The sequence below is a fragment of the Lasiosphaeria miniovina genome (genome assembly GCF_030549165.1).
Source record: "Lasiosphaeria miniovina strain SMH2392-1A chromosome Unknown B0T26scaffold_3, whole genome shotgun sequence".
NCBI classification, from domain to species: Eukaryota; Fungi; Ascomycota; class Sordariomycetes; order Sordariales; family Lasiosphaeriaceae; genus Lasiosphaeria; species Lasiosphaeria miniovina.
Genome location: NW_026848222.1, coordinates 3973009 through 3999710, shown reverse-complemented (window position 1 = coordinate 3999710; position 26702 = coordinate 3973009). Strand labels below are relative to the sequence as shown.

Below are 26702 nucleotides of genomic sequence, written 5' to 3'. Positions count from 1 at the left end.
GTCCAATCCTTGAATGATTACCAGAGTTGTTAGCGGGGGACTATCGAAGACGTGAAAGGCCGCACCGCATTGCGGGTCGCCCTGAAGGGTTTGTTTCGAGGGGGTTAATAGTTGTTGCTGAAGTCTATAGAATAGGATCCCAGAGCTCTACCTCCCTCATCCAGGTATTGGACTGTATCGCTGTGTGATGTGGTCGTTGCCGGGTGTGCGCTGTACATAGTCGTTAGTCGTAAAGTTGAAAATGAGCGAGGGGGAGACTCGGGTTTTCCCTGGCAGGTAATTCGCGAAGCTAATTGGATGGCCAGATTCAAGGTGGGGCGTGGCGTTGGTTCACAGTGGAAACAGCCCGCCTTTGCCAAGCAAACGAACCTAAACGAGCACCTGCAGCACCGTGCAGCTGGTGGCATGGGCGCTGCGGGGCATCCAACTGGGAAATAAATCTAAAGTCGACGCTGGGCCCCAAAACGAGTCCAGACGTCATTCCAGCCGAAACGGGAATAAACTGCTGGGCCTTTCAGAGCTCCCGGCGTTTGCAAATACCTTCCCGTCAAGTTTACTCTAACCGCACCTGCACGACCCTCCCGCTCGACACGGAGGAATCTGCGATCACAACAGCAACGATACACGATACGTACGCGATACGACAACTCCTGCTGTGGAATCCTTTGTGCCATTTCGATTGTTCGGACGGATATCCGAGTCCAATTAAGTCAGCCTCGGATCCTGGCAGCATCACACAAAATTCCCCAGCCATGGCGAGCACCGTCGTGACAGAAAACACGCCTCTGCTGCCACCGGCCTTACCGTCGTCGCCCGAATCTGGCCGCCCCTCGCGCCCTGCCCGAAATGTCACCTTCAATCCCAATCCCGTAACCAAGACCATTGAACCAGAGTCGGAGCGCCGCCACCCGCGCATAGCCCAGCAGCAGCAGCAGCAACAGCAGCATCCACACCACTTTCCGCTTTCCTCGTCGGCCTCGTCTGCCATCAGCACTGGAGGCCTTGGCGGCGGCCCTCCAATGCTGTCGGCCCTGAATAACAAGCTGCGCCGGCGCAACAGCCACGGCGGTCCCCTGGGTCTTCCTGGCTCCGTTGGTGGCGGCGGGCTCCCCTTGGCTGCCGCTGCTGGTGGCGCCCACCAGCCCAAGATTGGCCCCCAGCGCAGCACCAAGAACGCACAGAAACTCAAACTACTCCCCAACCCCGAGCTCAACGAAGCCGGCGCCGACGAAGAGAGCGGTCGCGATGTCTACTCCCAGTACACGCGCATCAAGGACCCCACGGCGCGCAGAGACGCCGCCCGCCTCGGCAAAGCTGACCGCGACAGGCTGCCCAGAGTCACGGCCTACTGCACCGCAAACAGATACCAGATGGACGGCCTCATGAGGTTTCTCAAGGGGCGGGGCAAGGCACGCGGCGCAAACCCGAAGCTGATCGACGAGTGCATATACACGCCATACAACTACTCCAAAAAGGCCGAAAGTGCCCGCCAGGAGAGAGCGGCGGCCGAGATCCATTCGACCCCCGCGGTTGGTTACGAGCGCAGGCATTCGATGGGCGAGATGCCCGAGACTGACGGCGGCTACCATCCCGACGACCTGGGTCTGGGACTGGGCCTTAGCGACACCGACCTTGGCAACAGTGCATCTCACGACGGCGTCAGGGACCTGATACCACACGGGCTGGGCGACGAAAACGCATTGGTCGACGAGATGCCCGAGTTCGACATCCTCGTGCACACGCCCGAGGTCTTTCTCTTCAACTACGGCGTCGTGGTGATATGGGGCATGTCGGCAGCGCAGGAACAGCGGTTCCTCAAAGAGATTGCGAAATTCGAGACGGAGAAGCTGGCGCCCGACGACGTCGAGACCGAATTCTTCAACTTTTACTACACGCGCGAGTACCAAGCCCGCATATACAACGACTTTATCACACTACGAGACAAGAACAGCTACATGACGAAACTAGCCATCTCCCATGCGCTAGCCCAGAGCGTCAAGGTCAGTAGCTAAGAAGCCCTCCCCCTTGTTTTCCCAGAACTCTGAAGCTCACCGTGTCGCTACACGCAGACGTCGCTCTTTGAGGAGCTGATAGCCCTGACCATCGACACGTGCAAAGACATACCGACACAGATTGCCCTGACAGGCAAGATCGACCTCAGCCGGACGCAGATCAACATGCAGATTGGCGAGCTGTTCATTCTGCGCATTAACATCCACCTCAACGGGTCCGTCCTCGACACCCCCGAGCTGTTCTGGGTCGAGCCGCAGCTCGAGCCCGTCTACCAGGCCGTGCGCAGCTACCTCGAGATGGACCAGCGCGTCGGCCTGCTGACGGAGCGCCTCGACGTCATTGCCGACCTCCTGGCTGTTCTTAAGGACCAGCTCAGCCACGGCCACGGCGAGAAGCTCGAGTGGATTGGTGCGTTTCTCTCTCCCCACCCTCCCTCCCCCCCCCTTTTTTTTTTATATCGCTCTCCCTTCCTTCACCCAAGAGTGGGCTTTGAGCGCGAAGCTGATCCAGTGCCCATCCTTTTCTCCCCCCAACAGTCATTGTGCTTATCGCCGCCGAGATTCTCGTGGCTGTTGTAAATATCGTCGTAGACTTGTATGTAGGTATTGACTGAGACGCGCAAAAACGCGCCCCCAACACTACCACCACCACCCGTGTACGTATCTATATGTAAACATACACATACACACATACAAATTCTTCTAAAAACAGCATATATATATGGCATTGGGAAGAGAGGGTGAGAGGCGTACATGGCGCGGCGCGTTGGGCTTGCTTGGAGCCCCTGACTTTTTCTTCAGTCTTATTTTGATTTTGGGGGTTTGGGATAAGAAGGAAAATCATGTGCGGCATTGAATTTGTGCATTTGCATCCGAGAACGGGGCGGCTTTTTTCTTTCTTTCAGTCTCTCTCCCTCTCTCTCTCTCTCTCCATGTGTGGGTGTTTTTTTTGTACTCTTTTGTGTCAAAGTATTCTGCGGGGGTTTATTCCCCCTTTTTCTTTTTTCTTTCACTGTAGGTCAACACAACACACCCAAGTTGCCCATACTTGGGCGTTTTCTCCCCCGAGATTCCAGCTTTGTACATACATGCCTTACCTTACTTACATATATGTAATAGCGAACATCCACCACCGGGGTATATGTGTTAGCAATTGCACGCACATATGACGCATCGTTAGTCCTCTAGTTGTGAGTCTGCCATTGCATCTCTGACAAGTCTGGTCTAGTTGTCGCTTGGTGTACTAGGTACTGAAGTAGGCTGAGTGAGTCCGCCTTCTGTTGTTTGTTGTGTGGATGCTCGATTAGCTTTTAATAGTCTATATTTATTCTTGTTGATGTCTGTGGAATCGTAGCATGACTAACTCCTCATTAGTCTCTACTATTGTATTATCTACCAACATGACCGGGTCAGGTGTGCTCGCCCGTGGATTCGTCTCTCTCGTCTTCCATTATTTCTTTCGTCTCTTTCGACGTCCTCGACTTGAGACGGTTCGGCTCTTTCTGCCAAGTACCAAAACAATTAACACGCGAGTCTTGCTGTCCTGGGACAAACCTGGTACCTGCCCGCCTGCCCGACAGCCTGACCGTACGCGAACACCCTCACTGTTTCTCCCCTCCTCCGACATTACAGATACCTGGGCCTCTTTACCCTCTTCCTCGCCCCACCCTCACCTCTCTCGTCACCTCCACCCCTCCCTCCCTCAAATCTTTTTGCGACTTCTTCCTCAGCCCGACCGTCAACTTCTACACTTCTCTCACTTTTCCACGTCGACTCGACTTCCTCATCAACCTCATTTCTCCTCTGCCTCGTCAGAAGCCTTCTCCGACTTGACCCTCTGCGACTAAATTCAGTTCTCTCATTCTGATTTTCATCTGACGTCCACCTCGACCTAGCTTGCTTCAGTTGAAATAGTGTCGTGGCTTCGGATCGGGGATCGGGACCTGGACCGGGACCAGAAGCGAGAGCAAAGCCTCCCAACGAGCATACCCAGGCGGCGCTCGCCCAGAGCTGGAGTTTTCTAACCGACACAGCTACCTCTCCTTCACCTGCGACGCCTGCCGGAGGACTTGGCGAGTCGACAGCTTCCCAGGCCTCGGCGTCTACAGAGCCGCGGGCCATCGCCATGGCAGACCCTCTTCAGAGCCCCCAGACGACCGTGAATAGCGACAGCGACCACAACGACATTGAAGTGGCCATTCGTCGCGCCATAAAGCGCAGGCCTCGCGATATCGGCCCTCCGAAGCAACCAGTTGCTTCTTCTCAACCGCCCACCGGCCTGGCACTGCTGGCCCAGTCCAACCAACCCAACAACTGCACCTTTGACGCGGCCACTTGCGAGTTCCGAAGCGGCTCGCTGACCTTTAAAACGTTCCTCGCAAATCCCAAGCAAAACAAGAAGTCAGAGGTCACAGCGCTTGAGAGGGACATGGCGAAGAATGAAGCGCGAGTCAAAGACATCGTCCTCAAGCCCAAGGCCGCTGAGCCACCGCAGTCATCTACGCGAAAACGTTCACTCAAGAGGTCTCTTCCCTCAGTCGACGATCTGCTAGCCATCCAAAAATCTTCCCACAAGAAGTCTTTTCTCTCCATCGACCATCTGGAGTCAGCTACCCAAAAACCTTCCCACAAGAGGTCCTTCCTTTCCGTCGACGATCTGGAGGCACCTATCCAGCCACCGCAATCAGCTACGCAAAAACCCTCTCTCAAGAGGTCTTTTCTCTCTGTCGGAGATCTGGAGGAGACACCTATTATTCCCACCACTACGTCGGATGCCAGCAGACATGGCCGTATCAAACGGCACAAGCGAGATGATAGACACCACCGGCATCTGTCGTCACGTGCTGCCATCCCAGATAGAGATGAAGATCTTTCTCTCGACTCTCTCGCCGCCCGCAAAAGACATGCGGACAAGGAGAAAGCTGGCCGGGATAATAGAAATCACCATCATCACAAAACCAGTACGACAGCAGCCTCTGCTCGCATCGGCAGCCCAAGTCTCGACAAAGACATCTCGCGTGCATTCCCAGAGTCTCAGGTCGCGCGAGAGAACTTCGAAGCCATCAAGCACGCGCCCACCACAGCCGGCGCCAAGGCAAAAACTAGGCTGGACGAGCTTAGAAAGGCAGGCACAGGTGGTGATGGTGGTGGTGCTGCCGCCGCCGCTGCCGGCAGGCCAGCTGCCAACCCTACTATTCCCCAGTCTGCCGAGGATCTCTTTCACGGCATGATCGCGAACCACGACAAGAAGCAGCCAAAGACCAGGATCGTCAACAACCTGCCCAGCGGCGACAGGCAGAAGGAGGCGACTAACAGACGCCCCCAGGGAGCCAGGCCTGATGTCAGCTTCACGCTGCTCCGTCGTTCAGGAAAAAAGAACAGCGCCGTAAACCCAACCGCCCGGGCCGGAGTCCCTCGGAGCCAACAGGCCTTCAACGCTGCTCCGACGGTCAGTTCTGGGGGAAAAAACGGCAAGGCACCCGCGGTAGTTCGTACTAACATCTTCCAGCAGCAGCAGCGTTACCGTCCTGTTGTTCCGCCGCCTGTTCCTGCGCCTCGCCGTCCTGGCTCTGGCCTCAAAGCCCCCTACCACCACGCCCATCAAGCTCAAGACGACAACGAAGAGGAAGAAGAATACGCACAGAGCCCTCCGGCGCCTGCTGTGATCCCGCCACCGCAGAATGTGGCGCAGGCCGAAGAGCTCCTCGGCGGTGACAGGATTGTCCGGAACTGGGTTGTCTATCGAACAGCAAAGTCAAAGCCCGAGACGACAGCGGTCACTGGCAGTGCCACGGGAGGCGGCAAGGCCATCTGTTGCAGCGACTTCCTGTCCAAGGCGGCGGCCAACACGCAAGCCCAGATTCTCCACGACCGCGCCAAGAAGGGCGTCGTCGACAAGACGTGGTCGCGCGCTGGGCCCGAGGGCCTCTTCCGCGGCACGCTGTAGTTTGAGACGGGCGAGACCCAGCGCTTCTGGGTCGAGGAGATGGTGCGGGACCTGAGCGCCGTGGCGGCGACGCGCCGCATGGCCTCGGACAGCAGCTCGGGGTCCAGCGCGCTGTTTGTCGACTCGGACCGCGCCCGCGTGTACGAGCGCAAGCGCTACGACGTCGTGTCGGTGCGCTACTTTGGCGTGCCTGGAGGAGTGTTTGGCCACACGGCAGCAGCCGGCGAGCAGCAGCAGCATGGCGGCACCAAACAGCGGTCCCAGAGCAACCGGCCCATTGTCATTGACTGCAGCGATGAATCCGACGAGGCCGACGAGGCCGATGAGATTATCGAGATCGACAGCGACAGCGACATGGAGCCGCCGGCGGCGGCTGTTTCCACTCGGCGGGACATGACGGCAGACTCACACAAAGCCGTCGCTGACAGCGAGGACCAAGAAATGACCGACGCAGCGCAAGGCGGCAAAGACGCTGCCACTACAGTCGCCCGCGAAGCCAGTATCAACAGCGGCGACAACAGCTCGTCGCAGCAACACGACAACCACCACAGAAACGTCCGCGAAAGCACTGCCGCGACAACACGCACCATGGCCGGCGCCGAGCTGGCCAACGTGCTCGACGCGGTGGACCCGCGCGTGGAGCTGCACAGCACGTTCACGATGGCGAAACTTGCCAACGCGGAAGCGACGCGCACGTTCCTCGAGCTGGCGCGGCCCGACAACAGCCGCATCGAGGACAACCACTTCTACAAGACTCACATCCGGCCAAGCTACGAGGCGCAGTTCGACGCGCACACGGCGGCCGTCGTCGACGGCGGCAAGCCCGAGACCCTGCTCCAGGTGGAGTGGGACCCCCCTGCCGGCCCGCGCTACCGCTGGCCCTTCTTCTGCCTGCGCGTCGAGGTTGTGGAGTCGCTGCTGCGCAGCTCGCTGGATATTGGGGGTATGGTGGTTGATGGTGGTGCTGAGGAGGGAACTCGGGCTGGGGTGCGTGCTGCTGAGGACGGGGAGATGAGCGAGGAGGACTAGTTACCTTGGGCATGCGGCGGCGGACTAGATTGACTTTGTACAACTGCGTCTCACAACTGGATAGTAGCACGGACGAAGTTTTGGGCGAGGAGGAGGAGTTAGGCAGCGGTGGTAAGCCTGATTGACTTGACCGCTGTCACGACTGTGTGATGACACAGACGGCATGTTGAGCGAGGAGTACTTGGGCTTGTGGGAAAGAGCAACGGGGCGGACGGACTCTGTGGATGGAAACAGTCTTGCTTGGCTGGCTTGTCTCTCTGTGTAGCTATCCGTAAGGTTTTGTAGTGTAAATGTATCGCTTGTACGAGTAAAGATACAGAGTGAACAAACAAATAGCGGTATGGGCGGACTGGTGCCTCTCTCTTTTTTTCCTTATTATACTGAGACCAGAGATTTGACTGGGGACCAAGATGTCAGTGTTGTGGGGAGTGCACGGGATATGCGATATATAGATTAAAGTTGGTCACGAAAAGAAAAGAAAAAAGCCAATGCCTGGCGGAAGCACGAAGCACAAGTCCAACACGACACGACACGCATTGGCATCCAAACCGTCCACCAAATTCCGCGACCTCACCTATTCAGCTCGTCCTCTCCAGCATTCTGTGCTCCCTTATCTTCACCCCCACCACGCAACTACTCACCTACCTCCTTACACAATGCACGAACCCGCGAAAGCTCGCCAAGGGCCTTTCACGAACGCCCAAATCATAACTTTCTTGCTCCAAATCCAAGCCAAGACCGAAGAAGTGGACTCCCAGATCAAGCAAACCACGGCAAACATCTACCACAACTGGGCCAGGGTTGACGGGAACCTACAATCATCACAGAACCTCACAATAGAGAACTTGACGGCCCAAGTGGGTTTTTCCAAGTCCAAGCTCCAACAGGCCACTAACGACAATACCCTGGCCAAATCCCAGCTTACCCTGGTCAAATCCCAGCTTATAATTATCCTGGCCAGATTCCAGCTTACCCTGGCCAAGTTATAGCTCGAGAAACACAATAAGAGCTTGTCGAGCTCAACGACGCCACCAAGAATCGATTTATGGGAGCCTTGAGACCAATGTCCCGAGGTTTTGATCATTAACTCGGCAACTTGGCCTGTTAGGAAACGACGTGCGACAGACAGTATGCAGTGCTATCAACCGGCCATTGAGCCAATCACAGGGTATTTTCTAGTGAGCGAAGGCTAGATTCAAATACATTAGAATACTTGGCTGAAGATGTTGGCCGATCGGAACACAACCCCCGACATGATGCAGTGAGATTGCGCAACAACTTGAAGTCCCATTAAATTACATCGGTACGTTTTATTTATTTTTGGGATCGAGAAGAAGTGGCTAAGAATTTTCGGCAATTTATTTACCGCTCGAGGAGATCAAACCCAAGGAAACGAAAACAAGGGTGAAAGGGGGCTGCACCCCTTTTTTTCTTCCTTTTAGGACAAAGTCTACGAGCAATACCAAAAACCATTCTCCATCTTATGGATATAGCACCATGTAGCAGCTTTCGGTGCAATAAGCAGAGACTGCGTGAGATGAGAGAGCGAAATCTGAACTGTTTCGGGCTAGCGCGACATCCAGGTAATTCGCATAAGCGACTGAGCGAGTGAGTGAGTGAGTGAGCGGCTGAGCCGGACATAGGATTACAATATATGATGAGAGCCAACAACACACGGCTCGCTCTTGTGTAATTAACTAGTAGGGTTGTTTGAACACTTGAGATATAATTAATTGGGATGAATGCTAGGAAGGGGTTTGCAAGCTAATTAAGTAGGCAGGGTAAGAGTCTTTGAAACAAATAACTATAGATACCTACTCAATCACGTCATTAATTACCAAATAGAAAATGGGAAACTCGCCTGGCATAGAATAGTAGTTCCGAGACATAACGTTACAGACGTGGGGACTATTGCTAGGTAAGAATATGAGCTGCAACCTGCGCAGCGCTACAGGCTGTGCAGCGAATAGGGGTGGGGGCGGGGAGTTTTCCTCCTCTGGAATTTCTTTTCATCCAATCATTTTAAATACACACTCTCTCGCCTCTTTCCTCTAAGAACTCGTCCCGCGAATTCCTGCCTCAAGCCGCCGCCTGCCGCCATAGTTTGATACATTGCATATTGGGGGTCTTAATTACCCCCGTCGTACTCGTAGTATTGCATCGTTATTCGTCGGATATCTACCGGGATCCCGGTCCTGTATGACTACCATATGGAGATACCGCAGAGGTAGTAGTTGTGGCAGCAGAATAACTATGAGAAATGATGGCTAACTACAGCTTCACGCTGAGTAATTCGTTGACTAGATAAATCGCGACACGTTAGTTAAGCGAAGAGTTGGTGGCTACTGTAAATTAGTAGGGATATGCGCGATGGCAATCCGGGGATAATAATATTAGAGCCTGTCCACGCACCTTTACCCCCGCCTTTACGAGGGATGATCTGGAATGATTCTAAAGAATAGTGTTAGCGTTGCCGCCACCGCGCTGGCGTTGACCAAGAGGGGCGGCGTGTCCAGCGAGTCGCCCGACCAGGCACACCTAGATTTCTTCCGGCTCAACGGCGACAAGTCGATACCAAAGCACCCCAATAACATGATTACCGTCTCTGTGGCTGCGAGCGGCACCTTTGAGCTTCGTTCTTTTGACGTCCCTGTTTTAAATCGATCAATCGATTAATTAATTAGTAGATTGTAGCGTACTGCTAGAACTAGTTTAATTATTACAGTATTCTATCTTCTTCGACCGAAGAACAAAGAGGTTGCTGGACAACCTTTTTTTTTTTTTTTTTAAAAAAAAAAAAAGGCGGTGGAATCAAGTATTAAAGCGGGAGAGTTCAAGTGTTGCGGGAGGAGGTTGCCGTTAATGTTGTTGTTGTCGTTATTGTAGCAGGGTTCCACAAGCTTACACACATGACTGAGTACACAAGAGAGTTTAACCCCAAATTTCCCCGTGCGCTGTCTCGCATTTACCTCAAGTATTGTTATCCCTCCCGCTGCTAGAGAGGGCGTTCTAAAGATCATCAGAAAAGTAACCTTGGTACCCGACCGGTGCAATTTCGCCACAACGGAAGCTGCACCTTACCTCTATCCTGCGGCGAGCTATCTCTATCCATTAACAAGGGGGTAAGCCGACCGATACATTACATAGAGGTTAAGGTTGCTAGGGCTATCTTGAACTGCGGTTGGTAGCAGCCTAACTTAGAAAGGGTATTTAGTTACCTAGTAGGTTCAATAGTATCTAATACGGCGTAAACGCATTCGATGACAAGGGGGGAATCCGGTTTGCTGGATGTCGTCTGGAATTGACCCACTTTTCATGGAATTGGACAGGCCCTGGTTGACATGCCTCTGAGCTTCCTTCATTCTTTGTCATTTCCTTCATTCTTGACTCGGAATGTCCTCATTTCATTCGGAATGCCCTCTTTCGGGCTGATTACAACGCCTCCCTTGCCTTCTCTCCACGAGTATAAGGAAGCGTTCTTTTCTGTACTTTTAGACCTATTGAGCAGACAATTCAATGCGCCGTCAACTTCGATCGCGTGCAACACTGGACAAAGTAGGAGGAGCCATTCGTGATAAAGGAACACCTCCATGTCTAGCCTAGACTGAAGCAATAGGCTATATATTTCATCTCTTGGGATGGGCCAGGCGGACATTTCTTCGACGAAACCATACTTGACCGACACTCAACCACCCGTCTTGTGCACGACGTCGAATATAAGGACTTCTTCAAACCCGAGCTTAACCTTTTTGAAGTTTAACTTGAATATTACCCAACCCAGCCTTAACAAGAAGTGGTCTCTGATGAACATCCATTGGGTTATGAAATCTCCATAGGCCGAAAAGATTCTGGGGCGTGGGCGTCGAGCCTACCCTATTTGCCTGGTTTGGACGTCGTACCTGCCTACAAGTCGTTTAAACACACGCGTCATAATTACGTATCGATTAAGTCAGTGAGGGAAGTGGCAGCTAATTGGAGACGTCGTACTCAACAGGCCCGGGCTACTGTAGGAAGTTTTTACGGGATCACTCGCTTTTTCAATCATTGGTTTTCAAGTTAACATTACAAGTTTTTTTTGGGTCTTGCTCGGCATTTTGCTACCGCTTCCGCATTACGTATTAGGCAGTTACGTTACACCACAACGGAGATTTTTCTCTCTACACACGTACATGTACATGTACGAAGGGAGCTTAGCTCCATCATCAGTTTAGTAAGGTACCTCCCTACCCAAAGCTGAAAGGTCTCCTTCATATCGAGGAAAAGCCTCCTTTTACAGCCGTGAGGTTTTCAGGAAAGCCCTCAATTGAAGAATGCGTTGTTATTATTGTTCAAGTTACTCCCGAAGTACGAATACATCAGCCAAGTTGTCTTTGATCTCGTCGGGATCTTGACCCACCCTTGATCAGTCAGCCCTAATTGGTTGGCTTAGTTAATCACCTGCTTCATTCTCGCTTAGATGAGATCTTGTGGGCTATTCGATCGCGATTACCGAGAATGATCAGGCCAATAAAAGAGAAGAGAAAGATGGGACACAACTTGGTTGAGAAGAAGCGAGTTGATCAAGACTAAAAATGCCCTCGCAATCTCCGTCCTTCAGGAGTTAATACAACAGACAAACTCAATACACGATAGGTACAATTCCCCCATATACTGTGAATGCTCAAGCAAGCATTCATGCTTTGCAGCGGTTGAACCGCTGAGCAAGTCCCAGTTAAACACCCCCAACGGGCTGATACCACCGCCAACCCCAGCTAATAAATGCCTTTACTCCAGCCACGCCAGAGCCACTGCAGGCCGCCCTTTCTTTCCCTTGACCCTTTTTCCGACTTTCGCTGCCTGCCAGAAAACCCCCAAACCCCAAACGCCCTACGCCTCCCTATATCGGGGTGGTTGCGCGTCGGCTGTGAGAGCTGCTCCCATCATCGACGCCCGCAAAGTATCAATGCTAAAGACGAAGCAGAAGAAAAAAAGCCCCTTGTATCCTACAGCCACATGTTACAAGAATATTGACGTCTCATCTCCATTTCCATCAACTGCTTCACTGCATAGTCTTGAGGAAGCCGTCGAGATCAAAACTCTCCTCGTACTGGCTATTGTCCCAGAGCTCGCCCAACCCGTCGAGCCAGGCCGCCTTCTTGCCCGGTTGGCGGACATCGCCCGTCTCAATGTCCACCATGTCCTCTTCCCGGCCTTCGATGCCGTCGCCGGCTTTTGGTTTGTCCGTGATGAGGTTCGGGCCCGAGTCGCCTAGGTTGAATAGGTCGAGGATCTGGTCCGTGTCCATGGTCGACAGCCCGGCATTCTGCTGGTTTACTACAGTGCTCGCCACGTCGATCTTGAAGCGCTGCAGGCTGAGAATCTTCTCCTCGAGCGTGCCGCGCGTAATCAGGCGGTAAACGTTGACTACCTTCTTCTGGCCGATACGATGAGCGCGGTCCATGGCCTGCAGATCCTTCTGCGGGTTCCAGTCGTGCTCAACAAAGATGACCGTGTCGGCACCCGTGAGGTTCAGCCCGAGACCACCGACGCTGGTAGTGAGCAGCAACACGTCGTACGACGGGTCGCTGTTGAACTTGTTGACAATGTCTTGGCGTCGGTTCGCCTCGACACCACCGTCGAGTCGGAGGAACGACACAGAAGGCAGCAGCTTCTTGAGCACCGTGTTTTGCACCATGTCAAGCATCTCCTTCATCTGGCAGAAGATGAGAGCTCGGTGGGGTTTGATGGGGGTGTATAGCGGGTCAGATGACTCTTGCCCCTCTACGCCGATGCCGCAGTCAACGAGGAGGTCTCGCAGGGCCGTGAGCTTGGGCGCGTGCACCACGTCGTCGAGGCTCGTATTCTGCTTGGCCAGGAAGCTCTGCGTCTCATTGTACAGCTTGTGGTCGGGCCTCATGACCAGCGCCGGCGAGTTGCAGAGCTTGCGCATGTACTGGAGCGCCTGGAAAATGTGCTGCTTGGCTTCCTTGTCGTCGCGCCCGGCATCTTCAGTGATCTTTTTGACCTCTCTCTTGGTGAAGTCCTCGAACAGTTTCTTCTGGAGGTCACTAAGGTCGCAGTAGTAGTTTTGGAGAATCTTGGGTGGCAGGTCATTGAGCACTTCTTCCTTGAGGCGGCGCAAGAGGAAGGGCAGCACCTGCTTGTGCAGAGCTTCAATAGCCAGAGCGCCCGCTTCTTGCTCCTTAGACGAGGCCTTGCTGTAGCGGCTGTTGGCGATTGGCTTTGCGAACCGATCAAGGAAAACCTTCTCAGCGCCTAGGAATCCGGGCATCAAGAAGTCAAATAAGGACCACAGCTCAACCACGTTATTCTGGATCGGTGTGCCCGTCAGGATGAGCCGATGGTTGCTGCCCAGCCGTTTGACCGCCATGCTGATCTTTGCCTTCGGGTTTTTGATGAGATGACCTTCGTCAAGAACTACGTAATTCCAGTTGTATTTCTCGATGATATCAACATCGTTGCGGCAGACGTCGTACGAGGTGACGACAATGTCTGTCTTGTCCAGATCCTTCATCGCTTTGCGCTCCGCAGGGGGGCCAACATATGTCGTGACGGTGAGGAACGGAGCGTACGCCTTAATTTCTTGCTGCCAATGTCCCGACAGGGTGGGAGGGCAGACAATCAACGAGGGAAGTTTCCTAACGTCCAGCGCCCCCGTCTTGGCAAACTCCTCAGCACGCTGGTGATGGTCGCTGGCAACGATGCAGATAGTTTGGAGCGTCTTGCCCAGACCCATGTCGTCGCAAAGAATACCGTGAAGGTGATACTTGTTGAGGAAGTTGAGCCAGTTGACACCCTCCTGCTGGTACGAGCGCAGCTCCGCCTTGATGGCGACGGGGATCTGGAAGGGCTCAACTTTCTTGGGGTCCAAAAGCTGGGAAATAAACGTTCGCTCCCGGTCTCTGCCCCTGAGAAGCTCTTCCGAGAGACCAGGGGGGTCGGGAATACCAGCCTCAAGCGGCACTAGCTTGACAAGAGTAGCAAAGGAAGTGGTTGCGATGAGCCGGATCTCCGTGTCTGAATCGCTCATACGGCCGAGGACTGGTACAATGAGGAAGATGACATACGGAAGAATGCCGTCGCCCATCACGGCGATCAGGTGGTAGATGGCCTCAATTGCTCCCTGGCGGAAGTTGAGGTCGATGGGATTGTTAATCGACGGGAGCACCTTCTCGACTAGGGCAGTCATGCCCTCGACCGTGATGACGCTGCATATTGTCGCCAGACACTTTGCCGCCATGTAGCGGAAGACGGACAGCTCCGAATGGAGCGCCTTGATAACAAGCGGGATCTGCCTCATCACGAAAGGGTGAAGCGAAGGGTGGAGAGTTGGCGTCATGGTCCGAATCACTGACATGGAGTCGACGATCTCTTGGCCAAACGTGCTCTCGGGATCTCTAGCCTCGGCTGGCAGGTCGCTGGCAAAGGCCTTCGCCAGAGGCTCCTCCATGAACGACTGTAGACTTGGGACCCGCGTCAAGAGATGGGCGCCAAAGGACTGGGACAATATCTCTAACGCCTCCTTTGCGCCGCGGCGCGTGATACGTGCTGCCCTCGCCTCGCGCGCAAACTTGGCCGCGTCAGCATGGTCGACGCGGTCCTCTTCCTTCTGCATTGAAAGAATGACGCTTGTCTTGAGGGCGTGGACCGGGAATTCTGGCGTCTCGGCCACCTCGACGCACGAGAATTTGACCAAGTTGGACACGACCTTGTCGGCTGGCCCGCGGCGGCCCGACTCGGTGAAGAGCTGCACAAGACGTGCAATGGTTGAAGCAGAGCGGACCTGGAGTTCTTGGTTCTCTTCCGTCTTGATGCTATCCATGATAGCCTTGATAAGCGGACTGGGCTTTTTGGGAAGTATCCTCATGGCGATCAAGGCGCATGCCGCAGCGGCTCTGATTCGCGCGTCACGGGCGTCCTTGGCCAGCTTGGTTTCCTCGATGACTGCAACTGTGGCCTCTCGGGCCTCGGACAGTTGGGGGAGGGCAATCAGTCGCTGGCCAGGGGCCATTGCCTTCTTAAGCCTCTCGTAGTCATCGCCCACGACCTTTTCGGCGTTTGCCATGGAGAATGCGCCAGGGCCGGCTCCCTCGTCGCCCTGCACGACAACGGCAAGGGTGGGTAGCTTTCCGTTGGGAACCTTGCCGTGATCGCGGAAGAGATGCAGGAGCTGCTGCGACTGCGACCGCACACGCTGCACATAGCTGACCAAGTCTCGGTAGTGGGACGGCCGATCTTGGTCAATAATCTTCTGTAAGGGCTCGACAAATCGAGCTGCTTCTTCACCCTTGGCGCAGTTCTTGGCGTATTCATCAATAACAATGGCGGCGGTCAGTTGGGTTGATGCGTAGGGAGACGAAAGACCGGGGAGGATGGCGTCGTCATAGGCACGCACCGCTGACGGCGAGATAAAGGACATGAGAAGGCCCATGGCCCTGGCCGCCGAGACGCGGGACCTAATCAGAACGTCCATTCCTACCAGGTCAACGTCGCCTTGCATCATGTGGCCGTCGACGTCGTGGCTGTGAGTCGGCACCGGAACATCATCTATCTTGGTCGATTTTCTCCTCCGCTTCGTCGCTCTCTCGGCGCCCTCGGGCGGTGACGAGCGCCGGGTTCCAACAGGAGTGAGACCGGGCAGGGAGTAGGTACCCCCAGACGGCTTCTGGAAGAGGGACGCGTTCATGGGGATGGGGTGGCGGGATACGCCGATGGGATGTAGTGTCAGCTGCATGAGCGCGTCTACATGGGGGCCGAACTCGCTGGCAAGAATGGCTGGGCTTTGGCCGAGCGTCCGAACCAGAGCAGTCCACAGCTCCATGGACGTGTTGAGCGTCTCGGAATCCCTCTCGACAAGAATGTTCTGGAAAATGAGACGCAGTATTCTGCCAGTCAGCCACCCTTGCGAGGTCTCGCTACCGAGATTAACAAATCTCATCAGCGCCTTGAGCAAGGCAAGCCGCACCGACGTGATGGTATGGCGGAGGAAAGGGTAGAGCCTAGGGACCAGGAGGGTGAAGGATCGCTCCTCATCTTGAGCGGCGGATATCTTCATGGCTTCCAGGACTTCAGGGAAGCTGCAGAGCGTGGCCAGCAGATCCATGATTTTGCCCGTCGATGCGCTCAGATCATCGCCCAGGTTGGAGAGACTCTCCCAGACGATGTTGATGAGACTGTCCAGGGCGCCTGGGCGCAGCGTCACAAACTCCTTGGCTATGGGGATTAGGGTGGCTGCGCTGACGGAGCGGACATCGTCGTCTATGTCTGCCAGGCCTTTCATGACCGACTTGATGACGCCGTCGATCATGTCACTGTCCTCGAGCAGGAGGTCTTTGCGCACCGCAACCACGTATCGCAGGCCCACCATGCCGCCGTGGCATATGGCCCAGACGTGGTGGTCCAGCTGGAGGTCGTCCTGCATCACCATGCGGTACAGCAACTGGTAGATGGCGTGCACAGAGAGCGGGGGCACGTGGCGGAGAACCGACCCTAGAGTCTGGCCAACCGTCTCTCGGATGGGAGCCACCGACATGTCGGAGCTGTAGTCGGTGAACTTGTCAAGCATGAGCACGCAGCACAAGCGACATGCCAGGTCATCCAGCCATCTTCGATTGAGTTCTGCATTCTCCTTTAGCGACTTACCTCTCCGTCTCCCTGCGCCGCCGCCGTGAACTCTCACGATCTCTCTCAGGCCCATGGCAGCACCGTGACGAGTCTCCCACTGCGGGTCAAACAGATCAACTTTGAGGAAATCGCACAGGCGCTCGTACGGCCACTCGGCGCCGTCCAGCTCTTCGTCTGTCTCCAGCTCTGACTTGATGGGCATCACGGGGCCTTTGAACTCCGAGACAACCTTTGTGTCCTCGTCTATGTCGGCAGGTCTGTCGAGGGTGAAGTAGTCCGCCATCTTGCCGTTCTTCTTTGAGTCAGCATCTGCCAGAGGAGTATCGTCGGCGAAACCGTCCGAGCCGGCCGTCGTGGAACGCCGGATGGACAGGTCACCAAACCCGCTCTTACCCTGGGCTGCTTTCTGCGCTTCTCTCTTGCGTTTTCTCTTGAGAACGTTGAGTTGGCGCGTGCTTAGGCCCGACTCCTCGTTGTGCTGGCTCTGGCCCCCGTTGGCGCCGCTGTCTTGGCGGCCAAAGGCACTTGCGGATGAGGCATCCTGTGGCGTCGAGGGGCTGCGCGCGTTGTCACTGATGATGGGCATTTCCTCGTCCTCGAACACACGTCCGAGGAGACCGAGGCGGCCATTTAGTGTTTTCTTTTGGTGGGCCAGGCGGCTTGCGGGCTCGAGAGCAGCAAGGGCGTAGTCGACATGGCCGCCTCTCAGCAGCGCCCGTCCAAACTTGAGAATCGCGGCTATGTTTAGACTCTCGAGGCTGAAATAATCGTTATCGAGGTCGAAAGAAAAATCCCTGCTCTCTTCCTTCTTGACGAAACCGTTTTCGCCCGCAGCCGACTTGTCGCTCGAGACGGCCTCATCTGCCGAGTTGGGGTCATGAAGAGACGCATGCTCGATGATCTTGCCAATCGCTTTTGCAGCAGTGGTACGCGTCTCCCAGTCCTTATGGCGGAGGTATACCACGACCCTCGAGAGGAGGTTGAAAAGTTCCTCCGGATGCTGCTTCTGCCAATCGGCGAGCTGATTGACGGCAGTGTCCCGGATTAATCGGGTACTCCCCGTCTCAAGGATTCTGTAGGGCAAAGGTTAGCGACAAGACAGCTTACAGAAAAATGTCGGCAGAAAGCAGTAGGGGGTGCCTGGGGGGGTAGGTAGCACAAGTGCGGTTGCCCCACGCAACATGAAGGGAGACACGACGACTCGCTCCTGTGACGTGGGCAAACGACATGCAAAACACACGTCGTGACCTACGAGGAAATAGCTGAGGGTGCGGAAGATCTACTCACGTAACAAGCCGGTCAAGCCTATAACAAATTGAACGATTAGCACACAGCCCAGTATTGACATATGTTATACAAACAGGTGGGTGCTGGTGACTCACCGAGATGCCATTTTTGTTTCATATCAAAATGGTCCGTAGAAGCGCTTGTTACGCAACCGTTATCATGGCACTATATCGTGATTAGCCGATCAGTGATCATGGGCCATGGCCGGGATGTGTACGGATTATGAGCCACTGGCGTGCGAGTAGACGCTAAGAGGGAAGGAGAAAGGGGGTGTGAGAGAGAAATGTTGTGAGCGAGGCACGGGTGGAGCCAACCACGGTGAGCGGCCCAACAACCATGGAACACAGGCGCCGCTCGGTAGTAGACCTGTCTGGATGTACCGAATGAATAGAAATGCAATCCTTGTTGATTGACTAGTACCGGGCCGGACCGACCTAGATCAAGTCAAGGCTAAGAAGTCTGACTTACCGACAGCTATGCGGGACATGGACTGTTGTAAAATTGTGAGAAGGTGTGAGAGTGTTGTTGTTGCTGTGTGGGTGTTGTGAGAGACGCTGCCGCCGCAACTAGTTCATGCCCGTCACGAACTTCCAGGCCCGTTTTGTCTCCGGTGATTAGAGGGTGGATGATGTGATGTTGTTGCTACTGCTGCGCACCCTCTATTTTTAATAAAAAATCTCCACGATGTTGACAACTGGAACTGGGAAGCCAAAAAAAAAAAGGCCAAAAGAGGTAAGTGTAGATAAGTGCAATTAAATTCAAACGCGAAGGGGAAAGGGAAAAAGAAAGAGTTTGCAGGAGAATTAAACACTATCATCAAAAATCGCATCGGTTGCGCCTTCCGCACTTACATGAGAGTGTGCAAGGTGAAGCTGATTTAGGTCAGTGATCCCGAAGCAAGCTGGCAGGGGTGGTGAGGACCAGGTTCTCGTGTCGCCGCAGAGAACGCGATGGTATGGTTCGGTGTGGCTCGGTGTGGGCGGTGTGGGCGAATTGGGCGGGTGGAGGTGTGTGCAGCGCAAGCGACAAGTGCAGTGGAAAATTCGGGTGGAGGGCAGCGGCCGTCTATAAAGAAATATTGGTTTAAATTTATAGACAACCGGCTCTCCCAACGCCCTCTTAGCAATTTTTAGCGCCGTTCTGACATCCCTGCTTCCTAGCTCCATGCGGGTCCCCCCAGTCCCGTGCGTTCGTTCTTTCCCTGCGGACCTTACCAACTTTTACGCCTTGCCTCCACTGCTTCCAGATTCGAACGAAAAAAAGGCCATCCTTCTTTTAAATCCATTCATCACCAGTACGCAAGGCTAGGGAAGTCCATAGCGTCTCTTGTACCATTCCGCACCGTATCGAGGATACGCAGATCTTTTGCATTCTGAGGCCGGGTCTGTGGGCTTCAAGGTCCCTTCCGACCTTTTCTTGGGCCCGTGAGCCTAAACCGAAATGGAAAGCTCGCAATTACCATCCGAGACCCTGGAAGCCGATCACCACGGAGCAGGCCGTGGGTTCCTGAGGCCAAGATGGGTATAGGGATAGAGAATGCCGTGATAGGGTATTATTTCCCCGCCGCCAATACGAAAGAGACTTGCTATTTTATTTTAACTTTTTTTTCTGCCAGAAACAACACCGAGGATCGCGGGCAACCTAAGGTGTCCGGTTTTGCATTGCGGCAGCCACATTCCTAGATCCAGTCATGCCCCCCTACTAAGTTAAAAGCAACGTGTCCCTCCTTCACTGCTGGCGGATAGTCGCATCTCTTATCTGGCGTCTGGCGTCTGGCATCTGGCATCTCAAACGCGAGGCCATCATAATTTGAACGCTCCACGTCCTTGCCTTCCTCGCCCGCTTCCTTTCCTGAGTCTTTGGGCCGTGCTGGACTAAAGTTCAAGAGGTTTTGGAGGCCACTGCATGCACCTATGCGCGATGCCGTTGCAGGTTGCTGTGGTGCAACGCGTTCCCACTGCCAAGGAGATGCTGTCAGAATTTGAGGTCACTATAGAATAGGCTGCTAGGTAATTTAAGAAGTAAGGTAGGACCTGAAGTGCACCGCAGATGGATTCTTGGCCGTGCTCGTTCTACTCTCCACGTGCAGCTCTGGGTAGGTAAGGTATTCGTACCGCATCCACGATGGCTTCTCGAGGTCTGGCCCTAGTGGTGTTCTTGGCAAAATCATCGCCCTGCAGGCATCTTGCTGTAAGGTCAAGCCACGCCGCCGCCCAGAACCCCAAGTCACCACACGACCTAACTCTGTCGCGCTTGGCAGCTATTCCGTGCAAACTCAAACAAAGAAGCAGGCCGCTTTGGTTCTAGGTCTGCGCGAGAACTAAGAGGCGCTGAGCCTGCAGTTCAAGTTCTTTCATCCAGCCCAAATGCCCTCCCAGAAACGGACGGGATTCTGAGTAAGAATGGGAAGTGCATCCAACCCTTTTCCCACCTTCTTTTGTGGCCCCACCAGATGGAAGCTTACCTAGCTCTTGGCCTACACAATCGCATTCTCTCTGCGCGTACATCCGCAGCACCAATCACTTGTGATTACTCCAAGAAGTGCCATTACGTAGCATGCTTTAGAATAAATGGAAAAGGGGATGCGGAGCAAATGTATACCGACGTAGGTAAAGTTAATACGATGGGCATATGGCTGCATAGTATCATGATGCGAATATGCTTGTAATTGTTACGGGGGTGATACCGGTCGGTATTTTGTCTTACTGAAAATGTCCGCCATTGAAATACTAGGGATCCCATACCCCGAAGCCTAGCAAGGTTTCGGGAAGGACATTTTTTTGTTGATGGGGTCACGTGATCCGCCAAGAGGTCCAAGCGTTTTTTTATTGTGGAAGCCGCGATCGCGCGACAGGGAAAGACGCGTTGAAGGGCCCCCCCCCCTCAATCGATGCGTCGGCCCTGTTGGAGAGAGATACTCCGTACGCCCCTCTCCATCGTAAATCCGGAAGATGCTTCTCAGACAACCCACAATCCAGCCTCAACCCTCGCGTTGATGCGCGCGCCCATCTATTCTGTGAACGCTATTTACCGGTTTCGAACCTTGGCTCTGCTGTCGAGTCGACAGCGCTGGGCGCAAACATGCATATCAAGCAGATTATCATTCAGGGCTTCAAAAGGTGCGCCAAACAATCCCCCCCTTCTCGGCCATCGTCCTCCGCCAATACCTCGTTCAATTTTCACGCGCACGCGATACAACCTGTGTATTAGGGCTAATCAGCATTCGCAACAGCTACAAGGAGCAGACCGTCATCGAGCCCTTCTCCCCCGGCACCAATGTCATCGTAGGCCGGAACGGCTCCGGAAAGAGCAACTTCTTCGCTGCCATCCGCTTCGTCCTCAGCGATGCCTACACCAACATGAGCCGCGAGGAGCGGCAGGCGCTCCTTCACGAGGGTTCTGGGTCTGCCGTCATGTCGGCCTATGTCGAGATCATCTTCGACAATACTGACAAGCGCTTCAGCGAGCCAGGCGATGAGGTTGTTATACGAAGAACAATCGGTCTCAAGAAGGATGAGTACTCAGTCGACAAGAAGGTGCAGACCCGGACCGACGTTCTGAAGATTCTCGAGACCGCCGGTTTCGCCAAGGAGAACCCCTTCTACATTGTTCCCCAGGGACGCGTCTCTGCCATTACCAACATGAAGGAGGCCGAGAGACTCAATCTCTTGAAGGAAATCGCAGGGACAAACACCTATGACGACCGCAGAATACAGTCTCTCAAGATCATGGCCGAGACTAATAGCAAGCGGGAAAAGATCGACGAGCTCCTGGCCTACATCTCGGAGCGTCTGGACGAGCTCGAGGAGGAAAAAGACGAGCTCCGCGATTTCCAGGACAAGGACAGGGAGCGTAGATGTCTCGAGTACGCGCATTGGCATCGCCTGCAAGAGACAAACGCCGCGACCCTGGAGCAGATTGAGGAGGCTAGGCAGGGAGGCGCGGGCGCGTCGACTAAGGATCGCGCGCAACTGCAAAAGGCTGAAAAGGAGATTGGCGCCTTGGAGCAAATGTCGCACGAGCTACTGCAAACGCTAAATCTGCTGGCCATAGAACGCCGCCAGCTCGACGATGACCGGAAAGACACGGCCCGCGCGCAAGCGAAGGCTGAGCTGAAGGCGAAAAACCTCGACGAGACGCGCCACGCGCGGGAGCAGGAACAGCGACAGCAGGAGGCAGAGCTGAAGGAGGTGAGGCGAAAGATACAAGTTGCCGAGTCGGAGCTCGCCAAGATCAGCCCCGGCTACGAGAAGTGGAAGCGCGAGGAAGCCGAGGTGAAGGCGCAGCGAGACCTTGCCAGCGCCGGGCGTACCCGTCTCCTGACCAAGCAGACTCGGAGTACTCAGTTCAGAACCAAGGCCGAGCGTGACAAGTACCTCCAACAGGAGATCAACGAAATCACAGCATCTCTTAGCTCGCAAAAAGCCATTGAAATAGACGCAAAGGAGCAGGTTAAGGGTGTCGAGGCTTCTATCAGCGACCTAGAGAAGAACATCCAGGCCATCCGGGAGAAGATTGAAGGCTATGGCGGAAACCGGGTCGAGCTCGCCGAGAAGCTCACCAAGGCCGAAGAGGCCAGAGAGCAGCTAGTCGAGGAGCGGAAGAGACTTCAGCGCGAAGAGGACAAGCTCAATTCCCTGATAGCGAACACTAGAAAGGAGCGGGATCAAGTTGAGAAGGATCTGTCGCACTTGATGGACTCGGCGACGTCTAAAGGTCTTGCGACGATCAGACGAATGAAGCGAGAGAGGAATCTTCCCGGCGCCTATGGAACTCTAGCCGAGCTAATGGAGGTGCCGATCGAAGCCTACCGGTTGCCTGTCGAGCAGGTCGCGGGCAACAGCCTGTTCCACTATGTGGTCGACAATGAGAAGACAGGGACGATGCTCTCGGACCATCTCTACAAGTCTTTTGGCGGGCGGCTCACCTTTATGCCTCTAGAGCAGCTACGGGCAAGGCAGGTGAAGATGCCCAGGGCGTCGGATGCCACACCGCTCATCAGCAAAATTGAATATGACGCCAAGTTTGACAAGGCTTTCCAGCAAGTATTTGGGCGCACCATTGTCTGCCCCAATCTTGCAATTGCCTCCCAGTACGCTCGTACTCACGGCCTCGACGCTATCACGCCGGAAGGCGATACGGCTTATAAGAGGGGCGCCATGACTGGCGGCTACGTCGACTCGCGGAGGTCACGCCTTGGGGCAGTGCACAAAGTCAACGAACTACGAGATCTGTACGACCAGCAGCTCACAGATGTCGACAAGATCCGCAAGCAGATCGAGATAATAAACCAAAAAATCACGAGCGCGAACGGCGAAGAGCACAAGCTCGACCAGCAAATGCGCCAGTTTGAGCACGGCTTCGAGCCTCTCAAGGCCGAGCTGCGGAGTAAGAATGCGCAGCTGGAGCGTGAGCGGACCCATCTCGAAGACACTGTGCGGCGCCGCGCCGGGGTGGAGAATAACCTCAAGGAGCTGGACGACATATTGGCGGCCCATCAGACCGAACTGGCGTCGGAGTTTAAGAAGGCCCTGTCTGTCAGCGAGGAGCGCCAGCTCGAGGAGCTCACTGCCGAAGAGCATCGGCTACAGCAGCAGCTGAAAGACCTCAGCAAGAAGCGGATGGAGCTGGAAGGCCGCAAGCGGCTCCTAGAGACTGAGCTGCACGCCAACCTCCGGCCGCAAGAGGACCAGCTGCGGAGTCAGGCCTTTGAGAACTCTACTGCCGGTGGCAGTGGAAGCTACAAGGACGCCCTAAAGGAGCTCAAGAAGGCGCAGAACGCCGCAGCCGAGGTCGAAAGACAGCTGCTGGAGAATGAGGAGAAGATGGAAGAAGCAAGCGCCGAGCTGGCCAAGCTTGAGGCCCAGAAGGCCCAGAGAGAGCAGGAGCTGCAGGAGCTGCAAAAGCGTATAGACCAGTACCAGAAGAAGATGGAGAAGAACATCCAAACAAGGGCCCGCCTGATTAGCCAAGCAGCCGAGTATACCAAGAACATTAGGGATTTAGGTATCTTACCCGAACAAGCCTTTGGCAAATACGAGAAGATGAAATCTGAACAGGTAAGCCTTGGGCGCACAATAAGGCAAAGGCAGGCGTCGCGCTAACACAGCAGCAGATTGAATCGAAGCTCCGCAAGGTCAACGAGGCGCTCAAGAAGTACAAGCACATCAACAAGAAGGCCTTTGACCAGTACAACAGCTTTACGACACAGCGAGAACAGCTACTCAAGAGGCGGAAGGAGCTCGACACGTCGCAGTCGTCGATTGAGGAACTGATTGAGCATCTCGACCAAGCCAAGGACGAGGCAATAGAACGGACGTTCAAGCAGGTCTCCAAGGAGTTCTCGACCATCTTCGAGCAGCTTGTGCCAGCTGGCCACGGGCGGCTGGTGATCCAGCGTAAGGGCGACAGTGGTAAGAACCGCAATGCCGAAGAGTCGGACGAGGAGCCGGCCACCGGCGTGGAGAACTACACGGGCGTCGGAATCAGCGTGTCGTTCAACTCCAAGGTCATGGACGAACAGCAAAAGATCCAGCAGCTGAGTGGAGGTCAAAAGAGCAAGTACCCCTGTCGTGTCAGCCCCTTTCCAGCTGTTTCGAGACAAGCAGTTCAGGGGCACTACATGCCCAGTGCCCGGTTGTATACATACTAACGGGGACAACCAACAGGTTTATGCGCGCTCTGCCTCATTTTCGCGCTGCAGGCGGCCGAGTCGAGCCCGTTTGTCATCTTCGACGAGGTTGACGCCAACCTGGACGCACAGTACCGGACGGCCGTGGCCAGCCTGCTCGAGTCCATCTCGGAGACGCAGAAGACGCAGTTCATCTGCACCACGTTCCGGCCCGAAATCGTCCTCGTCGCCGACAAGTGCTACGGCGTCACCTTTCACAACAAGACCAGCACCATCGACTGTGTTCCCACCGAGGAGGCGCTGAACTTTGTCGAAGGCCAGAAAAAGTAAAAAATGGCGGGGTTGCCGGCGATTGTGTATGTACGTCATGATGCCCGCGAAAGCTCCGAAAGATGGGGATGGGGGAGTATCTAAAGATATGCAATGTGTACGTACGTCTGGCCGTTGGTTTATGGGGGGGTAGCTCTCTCCCTCTCTTGCGCCATTGCCGTTGATTGGTTGCGTCTTCGTGTATCCTAGCCTTTTTTTTTCTTTTTTTTTCGGTTGGTTGTCCTTTCGCTCTACTACTTTTTTTCTTTTTCCCCTTTAGTTGCTCGAAGAGCGAAAGGCACGGAGAATTTACCCCCCCTGGCGTTGTTGTTACTGTTCTTGGTTCTGTTTGTACTGTTTCGTGGCAACGCTATCATAATCGAACTCGTTCTGAAAATCTCGTATGTATCTCGAGGTGTAGTGAAGACGTGACGAGTGTCCTGACACTCGCTCACTCACTAACTCATTATTTAATGGGGTATGGCATTGGTGACAGGTTCTGTTGGTTGGTTTGGTTTAGCGCATTGCGCCCGGTCAGCACCAAAGAAAGGGAGCAAGCCTATTACCAAGAGATTTCCAGCGCGTGTTTTGTCTGCGCTGCTCCGATCCCTCTGGAAAACCAACAGCGCAGCAGAGGAACTCGCCCTTTCCAATACTTTCTTGTACTGCTCAACGGGCTGCAGTTTCCATCGACCTGCTCGTCCAGGGTAGGTAGCCGTCCGCTTGCCTGTCTACTTGTCTGGCTGTCTGGCTGTCTGACTGGTTGCTTGTCTGCTTGGTTTCTTGGAGACATACAGGACCGTGCGAACGCACTGTCCTGTTTTGCCTACCAGCTAGGTCTACTGCCTGACTTGTATGTTCTCCGTGGTTATTTCCTAGGGCAGGGGGGGATGGAATACTGGCGTCCACGGCTTTAGGCTGTTTGTCTCTGTCTGTCCATTGTGTCGACGAGTCCTGGTAGGCGCTTTGGCCGGTGTGTACGTCGTGGGCTTTGGAGGTGGTCCAGTCTAGGTAGGTAGGTATTGAGTACCGTGCTGGTTTGACTCCGGTTTGATTCTGTTTTGACCCTGGTTCATACCTGGCTCGTACCCGGTTTATGCCTGGTTTTAGTCTGGTTTAACTCCGGTTTATCTCTAGGTTGGTTCTGGTTTTTGTGGCTCTGAAGCTGTATTTCGCTTCGTCCCAGACCCGACGCGAGGCACTCGCTCTTATATCAAGGAGGTGAATGGAGAGGCTGGGGGCCGGATGAGTTGGCGAGACCACCTCATAACAAGGCTGGGTAATTCTGGGTGGCTAAGGGGTGGAGGTGAGAAGTACGGCATCTGTCTGGGTTATCCCTGTCGAATGGGTCTCGTTGTTTACACCCTCGTATGAGTTGAGGCAAATCTGGCTCGTCATTGGATACGGTGGGGGAGTTGCCAATGGCAAGTAAGACATGGGCATGTATATTGCACAGGCTGCACGGTACGGGACTGGAACCGGGTCTCCTGAAAATGAGGCGTCTGACCCACTCATTTCTGAAGCTTGTTCACGCCGGGACAGCACGGTTTCTCGTCGGAGCTATTACAGAAGAGAGTAATAACACAGGTATAAATCTAGCCACATTACCGTAGTAGCCGGTTCTATATGGTTATGTATGTTGATCTTTACTACTAAGACTCTAGCTTTTATTTACAAGTAAGAGGGTTGGTATAAGCCCTATTTTGGAATTTTCGTATAATTGTCTGCGCACATTATAAGTGTTATTCTTCAGAACCAAAGTAATATCAAAAGTAGCAGAGCACGTATGATTTAGAGTGTTCATCGTTAGACGACTATTCCCAGTTGAAGTTGTCGATCAACTTGTAATCCAGATGTTTGTCTT

At 54.3% G+C, this 26702-nt stretch overlaps 7 protein-coding genes across 7 annotated transcripts; 6 read left to right on the top strand and 1 right to left on the bottom strand.

Annotated features, from left to right (window-relative positions):
* Positions 1-454: 454 nt before the first annotated feature.
* On the top strand, positions 455-2941 carry B0T26DRAFT_703971 (uncharacterized protein). Its single transcript, XM_060441698.1, has 4 exons — positions 455-2000; positions 2070-2421; positions 2495-2607; positions 2748-2941. Exons 1-4 carry the CDS (start codon positions 753-755, stop codon positions 2754-2756), a joined length of 1722 nt encoding a protein of 573 aa, XP_060298712.1. The 5' UTR covers positions 455-752; the 3' UTR covers positions 2757-2941.
* B0T26DRAFT_703970 (uncharacterized protein) lies at positions 2918-3351 on the top strand. Its single transcript, XM_060441697.1, has one exon. It carries the CDS (start codon positions 2945-2947, stop codon positions 3179-3181), a length of 237 nt encoding a protein of 78 aa, XP_060298711.1. The 5' UTR covers positions 2918-2944; the 3' UTR covers positions 3182-3351.
* A 647-nt stretch (positions 3352-3998) lies between these two features.
* On the top strand, positions 3999-6009 carry B0T26DRAFT_233296 (uncharacterized protein). The gene has a single exon (XM_060433907.1). It carries the CDS (start codon positions 4138-4140, stop codon positions 5956-5958), a length of 1821 nt encoding a protein of 606 aa, XP_060298710.1. The 5' UTR covers positions 3999-4137; the 3' UTR covers positions 5959-6009.
* Positions 6010-6120: 111 nt separating this feature from the next.
* On the top strand, positions 6121-7295 carry B0T26DRAFT_703968 (uncharacterized protein). The gene has a single exon (XM_060441696.1). The coding sequence runs from the start codon at positions 6313-6315 to the stop codon at positions 6985-6987; it is 675 nt and encodes a 224-aa protein (XP_060298709.1). The 5' UTR covers positions 6121-6312; the 3' UTR covers positions 6988-7295.
* A 4730-nt stretch (positions 7296-12025) lies between these two features.
* Positions 12026-18004, bottom strand: B0T26DRAFT_674446 (uncharacterized protein; the record flags this gene model as incomplete). The annotated part of the gene is made up of 4 exons (XM_060439711.1): positions 12026-17684; positions 17719-17751; positions 17899-17916; positions 17994-18004. 4 exons carry the CDS (start codon positions 18002-18004, stop codon positions 12026-12028), a joined length of 5721 nt encoding a protein of 1906 aa, XP_060298708.1.
* Positions 18005-19512: 1508 nt separating this feature from the next.
* Positions 19513-20632, top strand: B0T26DRAFT_703961 (uncharacterized protein). Its single transcript, XM_060441695.1, has 2 exons — positions 19513-19855; positions 20013-20632. The coding sequence occupies exons 1-2, from the start codon at positions 19812-19814 to the stop codon at positions 20203-20205; spliced, it is 237 nt and encodes a 78-aa protein (XP_060298707.1). The 5' UTR covers positions 19513-19811; the 3' UTR covers positions 20206-20632.
* A 347-nt stretch (positions 20633-20979) lies between these two features.
* On the top strand, positions 20980-24859 carry B0T26DRAFT_641631 (RecF/RecN/SMC; the record flags this gene model as incomplete). Its single annotated transcript, XM_060437361.1, has 4 exons — positions 20980-21017; positions 21131-23957; positions 24011-24467; positions 24567-24859. The coding sequence occupies 4 exons, from the start codon at positions 20980-20982 to the stop codon at positions 24857-24859; spliced, it is 3615 nt and encodes a 1204-aa protein (XP_060298706.1).
* Positions 24860-26702: the final 1843 nt, after the last annotated feature.